This window comes from Pteropus medius, unplaced genomic scaffold, assembly GCF_902729225.1.
Source record: "Pteropus medius unplaced genomic scaffold, Ma_sr-lr_union100, whole genome shotgun sequence".
NCBI classification, from domain to species: domain Eukaryota; kingdom Metazoa; phylum Chordata; class Mammalia; order Chiroptera; family Pteropodidae; genus Pteropus; species Pteropus medius.
In genome coordinates this window covers 441,363-454,924 of record NW_024356336.1, presented here as the reverse complement: position 1 = coordinate 454,924, position 13,562 = coordinate 441,363, and the positions used below count along the sequence as shown (strand labels likewise).

The 13,562-nt window shown below is 49.9% G+C and overlaps 1 protein-coding gene across 3 annotated transcripts; it reads right to left on the bottom strand.

The window, feature by feature from the left end:
* Positions 1 to 329: 329 nt before the first annotated feature.
* On the bottom strand, positions 330 to 13,540 carry MMAB (metabolism of cobalamin associated B). 3 transcript variants are annotated; one of them, XR_005652609.1, is made up of 10 exons: positions 13,280 to 13,536; positions 12,022 to 12,083; positions 10,058 to 10,151; positions 8,235 to 8,292; positions 6,081 to 6,153; positions 5,738 to 5,835; positions 5,354 to 5,418; positions 3,555 to 3,614; positions 1,323 to 1,691; positions 330 to 865 (listed from the first exon to the last, which is right to left on the bottom strand). XR_005652609.1 is itself a non-coding variant. In XM_039861966.1 (9 exons), exons 1-9 carry the CDS (start codon positions 13,387 to 13,389, stop codon positions 1,611 to 1,613), a joined length of 675 nt encoding a protein of 224 aa, XP_039717900.1. In that variant the 5' UTR covers positions 13,390 to 13,540; the 3' UTR covers positions 1,257 to 1,610. The 3 variants fall into 3 exon arrangements, 2 of the variants coding, with proteins under 2 accessions (XP_039717900.1, XP_039717899.1); XM_039861966.1 differs by lacking the exon at positions 330 to 865 and having other exon boundaries at positions 1,257 to 1,665; positions 13,280 to 13,540; XM_039861965.1 differs by lacking the exon at positions 330 to 865 and having other exon boundaries at positions 1,257 to 1,691.
* Positions 13,541 to 13,562: the final 22 nt, after the last annotated feature.

The window sequence follows — 13,562 nt, the reverse complement described above, 5'->3', positions numbered from 1 at the left end:
AAACCCCTCCCTGGCCCAGCCTCACTGCCTGCACCGTGGGGCAGTTGCTCCTGAAACACTCGTGCTTTTACTATTTTCAGTTCTGTTCACAAACACTGAGGACCGGCTATGTACCAGACCTGGCGCTAACCACTGGCCCCTAGGGAGGCACCCTACATGGCCACATCCAGGAGGATTTTCACTTTCACTCAGGGTCACCTGCACCTAGGCCACTCTGCCCGAAGCTTAAGAACAGCCTGCTGGGAATGAAAGGACCCAGAAGGGATGAAATGTACTTGTTCCTCCAGCAAAATTAGCAGGCAAGGTGATGAGAGTGAAAGCAAAAATACACATATGACTGATGGTTTTAATGTTGGCTGATCTGCCGGCAAGGACAACAGAGTGACCAGCTTTCCGAGCCTCACTGGTGCCTCATGCTAAGCAGGCACTCGGTAAATAAATGATTGCTGCATGGAGTTCACCAGGCATTTCAGCCCTGGCAGTTAGCACGAGCCTGCCCTTCTGAAGTCATTTTCTGCAATTAGCAGCATGGAATCTTCAGGTTCTCAGGGCTGCCTCCTCGCCCTTCATAAATATATCCTGCCCAAGGACACAGCTGGCACTGGCAGTGTTGTTTCATAGCGGGAGGGAGCAGTGGTGACAACGGAAATAAAATACAGCCAAGGCATGAATCTCAGAGGCATAAACCAGCCAAGTGCAACAACATCAGAGAAATAAGTCTCTTCTGTGTCGGCCTTGTTGGAAACTGAAGATCTTACTGTCTTGAGCTGAACACGCTGCACCTCAGTCCCTTGACGCCATCTGCCTGGGCAGGACGTGCCCTCCTCTAGGCGCTGGTGTTTCTCTCTCACCAGGGCCTCCATCCCTGGATGAAGGAAGGCTCCCCAGTGAGAGAGGACTCTCCAGGCTGCACCCCCACCATGCACAATACAACCCAGCAGAGCGTTTTTGAGGCTCCCCTGTCAATCTGCAGCTGTCCTGCCCCCACATTTAGACAGTGATGGGTGGCTCAGAGGTGACTAAACTTCCAAATCCTATCTGCCTTTCCCTTTATAAATGTGACATTTAAAGCCCCTTTGGCACAGGTAAATTACGATTACATTTCCACGGGCCTCTGGTACCACTCCAAATCCTTGAACAAGCCAAGCTGGCAGTGGAAGAGCGCTCGCTCTCTCTCTTCTTTTACACGCATGTGCACGCACGCACACACGCGTGCACACACACACACACACACACACACACACACGCACACTCGGTTCAAGCCTTTCCCACTTTAATTCTTTATTCTGTGTGGCTCCTGCTCATTGCAACGATCACTTTACCTTTCTTTCTGCAATACTGAATTCATTCGTACTTCCTCTAAGACCAAGGAGAGCCTGGGGGAGCAGGGGCAGAATTCTTCAGCAGCCACAGCTCTTTGACGGAAGTGGCAGGGGGTCTGAAAGGTAGCTGAGTCTGGATAAGAGGCCAGCTTCCAGCCCCTCTGCGTGAAGTCTTCAGGAATCAGTACACAAAGGGCAAACTCTTCTTTTCACTGTTGTCACCACTGAGGGGTCTGCAAAGCTCCCCCTTTCCATTATTTCCAAATGCCTCAGGTTCGGTCCGACGGGTCATTTTTCTTGTATATTTTTTCTTGATTCCCTTCCTTCAAGGCTGCATATCTGGCTAATGTAAAGAGATAGTCGCTGAGTCTGGAGGGGCAGAGAGAAGCAGACGGAATAATCTGAAACGAGCAATCAATGCTAACTGGGTCCTTCCCATATTAGCCTTCAAGGAGAAAATATAAATCACATGCCCCCAGGAGCATCAGGCAGGACAGCGGGTGCTCGGTCAAGTTGGGCTTGATGGATGGTGCTCAGAGCCGGCTTCCGTGAGAGGCAAGCACCTGACTCTGGCGCCATAGCTGGGGTGGCCCCGACAGGACAAGGCTGCGACCCCAGCCCAACCTCACAGGGCCAGTGATCTTGGGCCACTCCCTGGGCTGATTTCTGCACCTCCCAGTGACAAGGACTGGTGCCTCCCAAACAGAAGCATGCATACAAGTCACCTGGGGATCCCGGTAACATGCAGATTCTGATTTGGGGTGGGGATTCTGCAAGTCTAACCTGAGCCCAGGTGATGCTGGCATTACTGGTTTGATTACCTGCTTTGAATAGGGGGTTCTCAACTTGGCACTACTAACATTTTGGATCATTCTCTGATGGGGGACAGAGGGCTGACCATGCACTGTAGGACATTGGGCAGTATCCTTGGTCTCCACCCATTTGCTGCCAGTAACACCCCCACCCAGCTGTGCCAACCAAACATGTCTCCAGACACTGCAGGTCCTAGTTGAGAAGCACTGGCCTGGAGTATTCTGGTGGCTTGACTTCTCACTCTCATTTATTTCTTTGAGCCCCCAGGGATGGGGCCCCTGGGCAGGAGCTGGGGCAGAGAGCTACACCGAGGAGACACTGAGCCTAACTGTAAGGTGCTTGTAGTGAGTCCATGAAGCTCTCCACCTCTAAGCCTCCTGCACTTCCGGTTTTCACGCTGAGAACTGACCACCAATTCCTCCATCTGCCCCTGCTCCACTCCTATCCTCTGAAGCCAGCTCTACGCCAGGTCCTGCGGGAACCTTCCCTACCCCTGCCGCTCCCGGGATCAGGTCCCCTTCCTCCTAACGCCAGACGGCCCATGTTAGTTTCTCATCCACTCAGTGACACCTTCCTTGCTGAGGGAATGAACTGACTGGGCCCTCACAACAGAGAGGACTGTCAGGGTATCCCTAGGGGTCAATGCTGAGGATGAATGGAACGCTCCTCACTCCCTCTCACCTCCTAGGAGAAAAGGCATGGGTCAGCACCCATCGAAGCCCAGTCTATATTCCAGTGGGAAAAAGTGACCCAAATCTCAGTTGTGAGATCACTTTCTTGACATCTAGGACAGCAAGAGGGATCCCTCAGCAATTGGACCGTCCCTGGGCACTGGCATTGCCCATTCAGGAACTGCCTGAACCAAAGCTAGGGCAGAGTCTGGTAGAACAGGCCTTGGGCCAGCTGTGGCCCTGGCCTTGGAGGCTGAGTGTGGGGCTGCAGGCTCTTCCTGGGCCAACCAGCTCATTGGGTCCCGTGCCTGGGCCTAGATGGTCCTGAGCTCGCTTTGTCTCGCTGTCTCCTCTCAGCTCACACTGCCCAGGGGCCTCGTGGGGAGGGGGCCTGCTGAGAGAGGGTCTGACTCCTGACTGGGCTCCCTGGTCAGTCACCACATGACACCTTCCATGGCCTCCATGGTTACCCAGCTTCAATGGGGGCCCCTGGCTACTACACTGTCCCTTGGTTCTGATTTTTCTCTTGGCTGGTTTTTACAGCAGCCTCTCTCAACAAGATCTTCACCTCACCAGGGTCAGGGATGGTACCTGCCTTATTCTAAGCTGCATCCCCCTGCCTGGCACACAGCAGGCTCTCAGGGAAAACAAAGCGAATGGATGAGTAAGGCCCATTTCAGTGCTGTTACTTCCCACAATGTGCCTCGTTTTTCAGAGAAGAGACACTCTCCTAATTCCATCTAAGTACCTGTTTAAGAACTTGGCCACGTTTGCATCCGTCTCACCCATCTGGATAAGAGGCACCACACTGGAAAGGGAAGACACAGAGCATCACATTACATTACGAAATCGACACACTGCAGGACCCAGGGCTGCGTCCAAGCCAGCAGGTCCGGCTGCTACAGCCTAACCCAGTGTTCTTGCCTGTCTATGTGGATGTTCTAGACAGTGGCCTGCTGTCTGCTGGGCAACAGTGACCGGGCAGGCCCTTGCTAAGCCCTTCGTGCACATAACCCTTGCCAGGAGATGCTCTGCCCAAAAGACTGAAGCTCTGGGTTTGTGTCCCCTGCCCAAGGGACTTTTTCACCCATTAGCGTCCCATGTGTACTTCTCTACCTCCTTGTCTGGTGGACTGAGGGCTCATCCTCTGCTCGGCCATTTCCCACTATTGGGCCTTTGGGTTGTCTCTAATTTTTTGTTATTATGAGCATGGCTGACATTACTGGCTTTGTACAAATGACTTTTTCTTTTGAAGCCAAAGCTCTTTCTGTTACCCAGGATCCCTTTAGGAACCACTTGGGCCCAAGAGCTTTTCATGAAGGATGAAAATTTAATGATGTGGGGCCATGGACAGAGCTGGGGTTCTAGACAGACCGGAGCTGAAATCCAGACTCTGCCATAGGCTACTTGGGTGACCATGGCCACAATATCACCTCTCTTGGCCTCAATTTTCTGACTCCTATAAAGTGAGGGCTACCATCACCTCTCTCCCAGAGTCATCGTGAGGAATCAATGAAATAATGACTATAAAGTATCTAGCACAGCCCTGCCTGTTACATCAAAGTACAGCTTTATTTCTACTTATCTGTAAAGCTGGATGGCAGCCTGGTCTATAAGTGGTGTAAATGAAGATTTTGCAGTTACTCTTTTAAAGTTTCTTTTAAAGGCTGTCAGCAGGTTTTGGGGATCCCTCATGTCCCTTGGAGTTAGGCGGCTGGGGCAGCGAGTGGCCAGTCTATTGACCACTTCCATCAGGGCTTTCATGTGGGTCTCTCTGGGCCCAGCTCTACCCAGCAGCCAGGAGGGCCCTTTCGGGTCACCCCATGGCCTAAAGCCCATCAATGGCTTCCTGTTGCTTTCGGGATAAAGGTAGACCCCTCTGGGCCTACAAGAAGCCCTGCCCAGCCTGGCCTCGGCTCAGCCTCTGGCCTCAACATGCACCCTGCCCCCACCTCTGGATCCAGACACTCGGCCTCTTTGCTGTCCTTTCGGCGTGGACTGCTGCCTCTGCCCTTGCCCAGGAAACTGTTCTACCCCCCGCCTCCCCATGCTAATCCTTCCCCTCTTGGCTCCCACAGGATGACTGGAGACCCTTCCTGTGCCCGGGCTGGGTCACCCTGGTACCCCACCGCCCCCCTCACAGCCCTTTTCAGTGTGGGCTCTTAGTCATTTCTGCTCCGCTCAGACTGTCTCACTTAAATTAACCCCGAGGAATGGGGCAGCTGGGGCACAGGCATTTTCACAAGTACTTTTTTGAATTTCATACCATGTGTTATAAATAACCAACAAAACCCACTAAGACCTTCTCCCTAACCACTTGTTTCTCCATGAGCTCTGATCTTGATGTGTAGTTACGTCATCTGTCATTTGTCTGGTCATGGATTACTGTGCTCTGAGGACAATGTAGTGCTCTGAGGACAGGGACTTGGTCTGGCTTGGTGTCCACCTGGCATGGTGAAGGTGCCAGGAGAAGGTCTGCTGACAGGTGGCTGGACAGCATGGGGCCGACCCCGCCAGCCTGCCTCCTGCTCTGACCAGGCTCCTCACCGTCTCTCAGCTCGGCGACACACGGCCCGACAGAAATGCAGTGCAGAGCTGCTCTTGCCTCCCGACTGAAAAGAGAAAGAGCGTTGCTGGAGCAGCGGGTGGGCGGGTGCACCCACTGCAGAGAGGGAGCGCCTCGGACGGATGGACAGACACGCGGGCCCAGCCCCTGCGTGGGCAATGTTCTGCCTCCACGGGGCCCTGCTGGGGCGCACCCACTGGGCAACCGCCTCCAGAGTGGGCAGAGCTGGGGATGGACCGGTGAGGGTCTGGAGGGGACTTAGGGGACCACGTCTGTCACTGTTAAAAATTAATGTATTCAATACTTGTGTTTTTGTTAAGACACTTGGCCTGCAGCCCCATCCCCCACCCCCACCCCGTACCTACAGGCAGAATGAAAGCAGTGAGAGGGGGTAGCTGGCTGGAGTATTTGTCAATCCACTGCTCCAGCTCCTGGATGGGCCTCGCCTCAAATGCGGTGTGTCCTGAGGAGCAGAAGGACGTGACCATGAGGCCCATCACCCACCAGATCATCGAGGAAACCGCCTGTGTCCCTTCTGCCCGGTGCCCTCCAAACCACTTTCACTGTCTTGGAAGGTTCCTTCCCTCTCAGGGTCTATAGGCTGGGCCGATGGGCCCCAGGTGACACCTGAGAGTCCCCCCTCTCCTTTTGGGCCCAGTTCCCACAGAGCCCTCAGAGCACACACAGCAGCTTCAGAGAGAGAATTACTTAAGTGAGCCTCCCTGGCCGAGGAGCGCGGTGTTGCCAGGGCAGAGCCGATGTCCTGCAGCAAGCACTGGACCTGGGGAAGCAACGAATGAAGATCTACTCATGGTGGGCCAAGCGGAGATAACGTGTTTGCACGTGCAGAGGTGCCGCTTGACACACTAGCCAGGCATGTGGGGGCTGGCCTGTCGGGGACTGTCAGAACTTTAATTACCTGGCATTTACAGGCTAATTAGCAAACTGTCTGAGCCTTCAGCATGCTGGACACCAGCCCCGTTGAGAGGTGACATGGCTCCCTTGGGGACAGTGGGGTTATACAGAAAGTAAATATCAAGTGCTCAATGACAGTCAAGAGGAATCTTCTGTCTCAACCCTTGTCTCCCATGAGCCTGGGCCCTATGAGGTTTTTTTTTTTCCTCTAAACTGACAGCTTTGTTTTTCTAACCTGTAACAGTTGGGCCAAGAGCACACATGACAGTGCTTTCTCAATTATAAAGGACAGGATCTATGAGAACATGGTCAGCTGAGATGTGTGGAGTGATCCAGTGTCAGGAAGCATGGCTTGTGCCTGAGGGGCAGGAGCTAGGAGGTTTGCTTAAAACAGAGTGGCCTATTGAACTCGGCTCACAGGGCTCCACACTCCTGCTTGACAAATGACCAAGGGATCCTGTGCTGATGAGACCTACAAACACTGTCTCTGACTTTGTGCCCAGTTGGGTCCACTCGAGCTGGATGGTGAGCCGTGGGGAGAGTGGAGGTCTGTGACCCCTGATAAGATGGCCATTGGGACTGCATGCCAGGAGGAGGACACAGTGGATGAGCGCAGAGGCTCCCCGCCCAGCAGTGGACTAAATGCTCCCTGGGCCACAGACCAGCAGACCCTGGGTGAGTCACTGGCTGTCTGGTGTCTGTGGCTTCCGGTGAATGGGGAGTAACAATACTGCCCGTTGGTAGGCAACTGCAGCAATCACCCCAGGTAATGCTGGATCCTGGCTCCACTGACCTGTGGCTGTAGGGTCTTGGGCAAATTACCTTTTCTAGGCTTCTGCGAGGATCAAATGGGGTGATGTGAGGAGAGTGGCAAACGGGCTGCCTGGCAATCTTCCACAGGCCCAGTGAGCAGCCTCTGGGGCCACACTGGGTCCCCAGGTGAACAAGTCACAGTCCGTACACTCGAGGGGCCCCAGGCAGGTAGGGAGAAAGACAGGGGACTGGGCAGTTTGACACTCTTGGTGATACCTGCTATTCGAGGGGAGCTGTGGAAACCTGGGAGAGGTGCCCAACCCAGCTGAAAGTGGGGGTAGCCAGGGAAGACCCCTGGCAGAGGTGAGGTTGAAGCTGTGAACTACAGGACGGAGGCCTAAAGCACAGGAGGCTCATCATGTCAGTACCTCAGCTCTCCCTCTGCAAACTCCACTCAGAGATGAACACGGCAGATAGAAAGTACCCCTGTGGACCTGAACGGTTTCTCATTACGAGGCTGAAAACCAACCCCGTCACACAGGAGGTGCCTCCTTCACAGATATTCCAGCAGTTGAGGCCTCCCATCCTTCTGCAGCCCTCTCACTGCCCTTCATCTTTTCCCAGGAGCCCAAGTGGGCTCCAGCGTGGCCTGAAGGACTGAAACAGGCTGAGGGCCAGCCCTCCAGGGAGCAGTTCCTAAAGACTCAGGTCAACCTGTGGACTGAAACTTTAAGCACATCCTGTGTGTTCTAAGAGGGGAGTCCTTGTCACCAGTCCTGGAGTCCTCTCTGTGGGTCATTCTTTGTAGTGCTGTCCTGTGCAGTGTAGGATGTTTAGCGGCATTCGTGGCCTCTACCCACTAGATGCCAGTAGCACCTCCGCTGCCAGTTGTGATAACCAAGAATGTTTCCAGACATTGCCAAATGTCCCCTGCGGGGCAGAACTGCCCCAGGTTGAGCCCACCGCACTTTTACACTTTTCTCTCTTTGTGCAATTCTCACCACATGCCTGTGACGGAGGAATATTTCTGCATGTCTCCATTATACAGATGGAGAAACTGAGGCTCACAGAGGAAGAGTGACTAGTCCCAGGTGTCACGGAGAGGAAGCGATGGTCAGAGGGCAAATCCAGTTATGGCTACCAGGCCTCTGGGGTAAAAAAAATCCCAGCTTGGGGTGAGACAACGTTACTCACTTTCTCAAGCTCTTCAGCAAATGAGTGGCCCTTTTCCATAGCTAATTCCATAGCAAACCTATGAGGAAAAAGGAAAAGGAATTTGCCTCTAGCATAACATCCCCAGGACCTGTCTTTCTGCAATGCAACAGATTCTCAGGTAATAGACCATTAAACTAATTTGGCTCTAGTAGCCACTGTGTTCTTTTTCTTGCTGACAATAAGAACATCATAATCCTCCATTTGGTTCAGGGTATTTGTTTCTCAAAATGTTTCTTCTTATACTCATTCCTCATCCAGTCAACAATTCCTTTCTCAGTGCCTACTCTGGCCAGGTCCAGGTAATTCAGTGGTGAGCAGAGGTGGCACACGCTCTGTTCAGCAGCAGATGAAGACCTGAATTAAATATCACATGACTGAAGGTGAACTTGCAAAGTGTGGTCATTGCTCTGACGGAAAGGGCTAGATTCCTGGGAAACCTGGCCTGGGCTAGGGTTCAGAGGGCGTTTCTTGGAGGAAGTGATGCTGGGGTTGGGACTTTATAGGCTGAGTAGGAGTTTTCTGGAGGGGTGGGGTGGGGCAAGGAACGCACAGTGCCCCGGATGCAGGTCAGGACCCTGGCTATGGCCTCCCTCAGAACTTGGCACTCCACTTCTGTACCATGGTGCTTTCAAAGGAGTCCTAGAGGAAAGCTTCGCAAAGGGACTATTATCAGAGCATGGGAAGAGTTATAGAAACTGACAACAGATGGCAAAGATAAGCAAAAGCAGGAGCCTGACATTATTAGCTGACAATTTTATTATTTGCGCTCGGCACTGTCTAGTATGAAGGGTGAAACATGGAATTCTCTCATTCAATCCTCACAAGAACCTAAAGTGATAGACACTATTACTATGATCATATGATAGAACAGGAAACTGAGGCTCAGAGAGGCCAGGTGATTTGCCTGAAGGCACACAGCCAATCAGCAGTGGTAGAGAATTTGAAGCCAGGTCTGTCTGATTCCCATGACCTTCACCCACAGGGCCACATCAGAGCTCCTGAATAGCCCTTGAGATAACTGTGACTTACACTGTCAACAGCTTGCTGAGTTTGGTGGACTGGATGATTGTTCTCAAATATATGCTGCCCCTCCTACTGCAATGTTGTCAGGTGTGTCCATGTGACTGACTCTTGGCAGTGAAATGTGAGCAGATGTGATCTGTCACTTCACGGAAACTTTAAGAGCCAGTGTGGGCTTTAGCATGATATCTTTTCTCTCTTTCACAATTACTGGTGTTATTCCAGACAGAAGCTGTCCTGTCAGTCTGGGACCTAAAATGATGGGCTTGAAGTAAGAGCACAAAACACGCCTTTGGTGTTGTAAGCCATGAGATCTGGCAGTTGTCTGTTACCACAGCATGACCTGGCCAATCCTGACTAATTCCCTGAGTCCATTTTCTAAACTCTGTCTATATACTTAGACAAGGCTCACAAAAGGGACCGCATCTGATGCATGGTATACTGTGCTCAACTCACCTCTTTCACTTAATATGTGCACCTCAACAGCACACATGTACACACCTCAAGAGTGAGAAAGCCAGGGATGGGGGGGCACGGGCAGAGCAGCTTCACATGGCATGGAACACATGCCAGTGCAAGAGCAGGCAGTGCCAGAATGCAAAGGTGTCTGCAGCCCCGCAGCCTTGGAGCTGACCAGATGTGCCTTTGCTTCCAGGCTGAGGCAGGTTCATTAAGGGTTGGCAGCCTCCAGGACTAGCAAGCACTCTCAAGAGCTTCATATTATTTACATTTACTGATGCCCAATTCAAACTCAACCTCAAGGCCAATCCCGTCTCCCTTACCCAATGGCTGAACTTAATTCATCTGTAGTTCCCAAGGCTTCAAACACTTGGTCATCTTTGGGTCTCCTTTCTCCAGTGAAGGTGCTAGAAAACCCTGTGAAAAAATGGTTAGCCGTCCAAAATAAGATTTTATTCTTCTGATATGCACTTTTTAGAAAACTTTCTACTTGAAGTATAACATACACAGAGAAGTGCTCAGATCATAAGTGTACAATTGTGATGAATTGCTACTAACTGAATATGCATCTGTATTCAGCACCCAGATCAAGAAACAGAACATGAGTAGCACCCTAGAAGCTCCATGCACCCTCTTTCAGTTGCTATCCTTCAAGGGTAACCACTATCCTCACTTCTTTCCTGATATACTTTTATTTCAAATGTAAAAAATCATGTACTAACTATCCTGTTAAAGAAATAAGAGATACTTGTACATATGACGTATACATTATATTTCATATAAAATCAAAATATTCTGTATCTCTTCCTAGGTCACATTTTCCACCTTTCTCCCCCAACCACTGAGAGAGAGAAAACCCACTCCTGACAACCAGGAGCAGGCCTAACACTATCAGACAGGCTTTGGTGCTGTGAGGTGTGGGCCTGGCACCCACAGGTAGCTTGCAGTGTTCTCCTGTTGAATGTAAATGATTTCACAAAACACCATCAGATGGGCCACTCTGTGATGGTGACAGATCAAGATCAAAATGAGACCGCTCCTAGTCATGTCTGAGCACAGAACACTGTCCAAACTATAAAAATGGCCAAGCATCCCCCTTTCCTGGCTAATGTGACTGACTGCTGCTTCTTTATCAATTACAGCTTTAGCCCCAATTTGTTCCTCTCCCCTTCTAGACAAAAATGATTAAGATACTCAGTTACAGAATTATCCCTGCTCTGACATCATCCAATCCAGAGAAAGCCCCAAATCACCTAACATAAGCCCGATCCTATAAGTCCTTTCCAGCATCCTCTTACTGAGCTGCCTCATGGTCCCCATGGTGCACCATCTTCCTAGTTGTAATGAGCTCAATGACACGACTTTATTTGACTAGGTTGACTCTGGAGGTCTTTGGCTGGAGGGTATTAATACTACCTTCTGTTTGTCACTCCTATGCATATATACTTTTTAATTTTGGTGACATACATGTAATATAAAATTTACCATTTTTAACCATTTTTAAGTGTATAGTTCAGTGGCATCAAGTACATCCTATGCATATTTTTATACTTTTACTATATAGACATACAGTAAGTTCTCACTTAATATTGTTGATAAATTCTTGGAATTGTGACATATATCAATTTTACCATAGGTTAATTGATATAAACAAGAGTTAAGTTCCTATTGCATCTCATCAACATTATAATGAAATGACATTGAAACAAATGGCGTTATTTAAGGACCTGATACGTATCCAAAAATCAATATATGCTAGTGATCTGCATATTTTAAACTTCAGAAAATGGTATCATACTGATATATTCTCCTGCATCTTACTTTTTTCTGTACAACATTATGCTCTGCTATTTTTTTATATTATCAAGGTAATATACACTCATTCCAAAAAATAATAAAGATATGTACAGTAAACAATGAAAGCCCTTCTGTCCATTCCCCTCTCCCACAACTCAATCCCTCTCCCAGGTAATAGTCCAAGGTGTAACCTTTCGGACTGTTCTACGCATACCTGAACATAGATACACACACACACACACACACACACACACACACACATGCACTCATGCACGCACACTTTTATCCAAATGATTTTAGGTATCTGGATTGTCTCACAACTTGCTTTTATCACTTAATATTGTTTGGGCATCTTTCATATCACATCACATTTTGGTGATATATACTGACATATGCTACATACTTTTTAATGGCTGCAAAGAATTTAGAAGAACTTTAAAAAGGAGTCTGCCGTGTCTCTCTTTGTATTTTTTACCTATCCCCACCCTACCTTTGTCTCCTGTTTTGGTGTAAATCTTGGGGATCTTGGGTGTCTTTGAGGAAGGCTGTGACCTAATGAGAAAACAGACATCAAGAGATGGTGAGTAGAGGTGGCTTATTCAGTGGGGCACCTCTTTCCGTGGGTCCCAGCTTGCTGCTCATAGCCTCAGAGGCATTTACCTCCCTCTGCTTAAATTTCTTGTTGACTTCTTTCCCCTCCATCCCTCTTAGTTTTAAGCCCCTTGTGGGCAAGCTTTGTCTTGCTCACATCTATATCTGCAGAGTAGCTGATGTGGTGCATTGCTCAATGCAGAAGTTCAATAAATATTTGCTGAAAGAATTTATCTATCACTTTCCATCGTCTCAGCACTGTGCTAAGTGATTTACTGGCATTATATCCTGCAATGATCCCTAGAATCTTCCCACAGCACCACGGGTAGGCACTAACTATGACCTTCATTTTACTGGTGAGGAAACTGTAGTTCACACGATGAGACTCACCTTCCAAGGTCACCCAGGGAGGACGAGGTAGGGCCAGGATTCATATCCAAGACCGTCTTACTCCAGACCCCAAAATGTTACTTCTACCCTACCCAAAATGTTGCTTTAACCCTAACCCAAACTCTTAACCTCTATTCACCTAGTAAGGGCCTCCTGGAGGGAGAGAAACCGGGGCCACTTCCATTCTATGAAACTTCAAGTATACTTAGAAATAAGGAATTGGCAAAACAAGTTCTAAAATCGGCATTTTCAAATAGCAACATAACACCTTTAATATAGACTTCAACATGAAAACGTGACATTACAAGGTTATTCAAAGGTTAAATTACTGGATATATAAAATACATGACTCCATTATTCATGGTACTCTACAGGTTCTGGGGTCTGGGAATAGTGTGCAGGTTTCAAGGTATATGACAACCATCTTTAGATCTTGTGGTGTATCTCTGTGTCTGAAGGTATAAACTGCTTTGGCGATAGGTCAAAATTTGAATTGAAGCCCGTCTTCCGGAGTGAGGTCAGGTAAGACGCCCCTCCCGGCTCATATGGCATATACCCTGTCGTGTTGGATGACAGCTGAGCTTCGTTCTACTAGTACAAAGAAATCTTGGTCTCTGGCTTCCACGGTGCCCACGTTGCCATGGTGACGTCAGGACTGAGAAGTCACCTGGCGGGTGCCATAGTGACCTCTCAACTAGGTGACGTAACTATGACGATAACATAATACAGGGCAGGTGTTTGAGTTAATCTCCCAGCCAGGCACTCACCTGTCCCCGTCTTCTACTCCCGGGGACCCGCGACTCTGGAAACGGGAACAAAGTAGCCTGCCGGCGCCAATGCACCCGCGAAGGCCAACACGGCCTCCCAGGCGCCACATAGCCAAGCGCCTTGCCCCTTTTCGGGGTTGACCCTGCCAGGCTCCCGTCCAGGTCCCGGGATGACTCCACCTACAGCCGGTCGCCCCACCGCTCAGCCGCCATTTTCCATTGGTCCGTGGCTCTCAGCCCAGGGCGGGACACTCCCAGGGGCTTGTTTCCCATTGATTTCCGG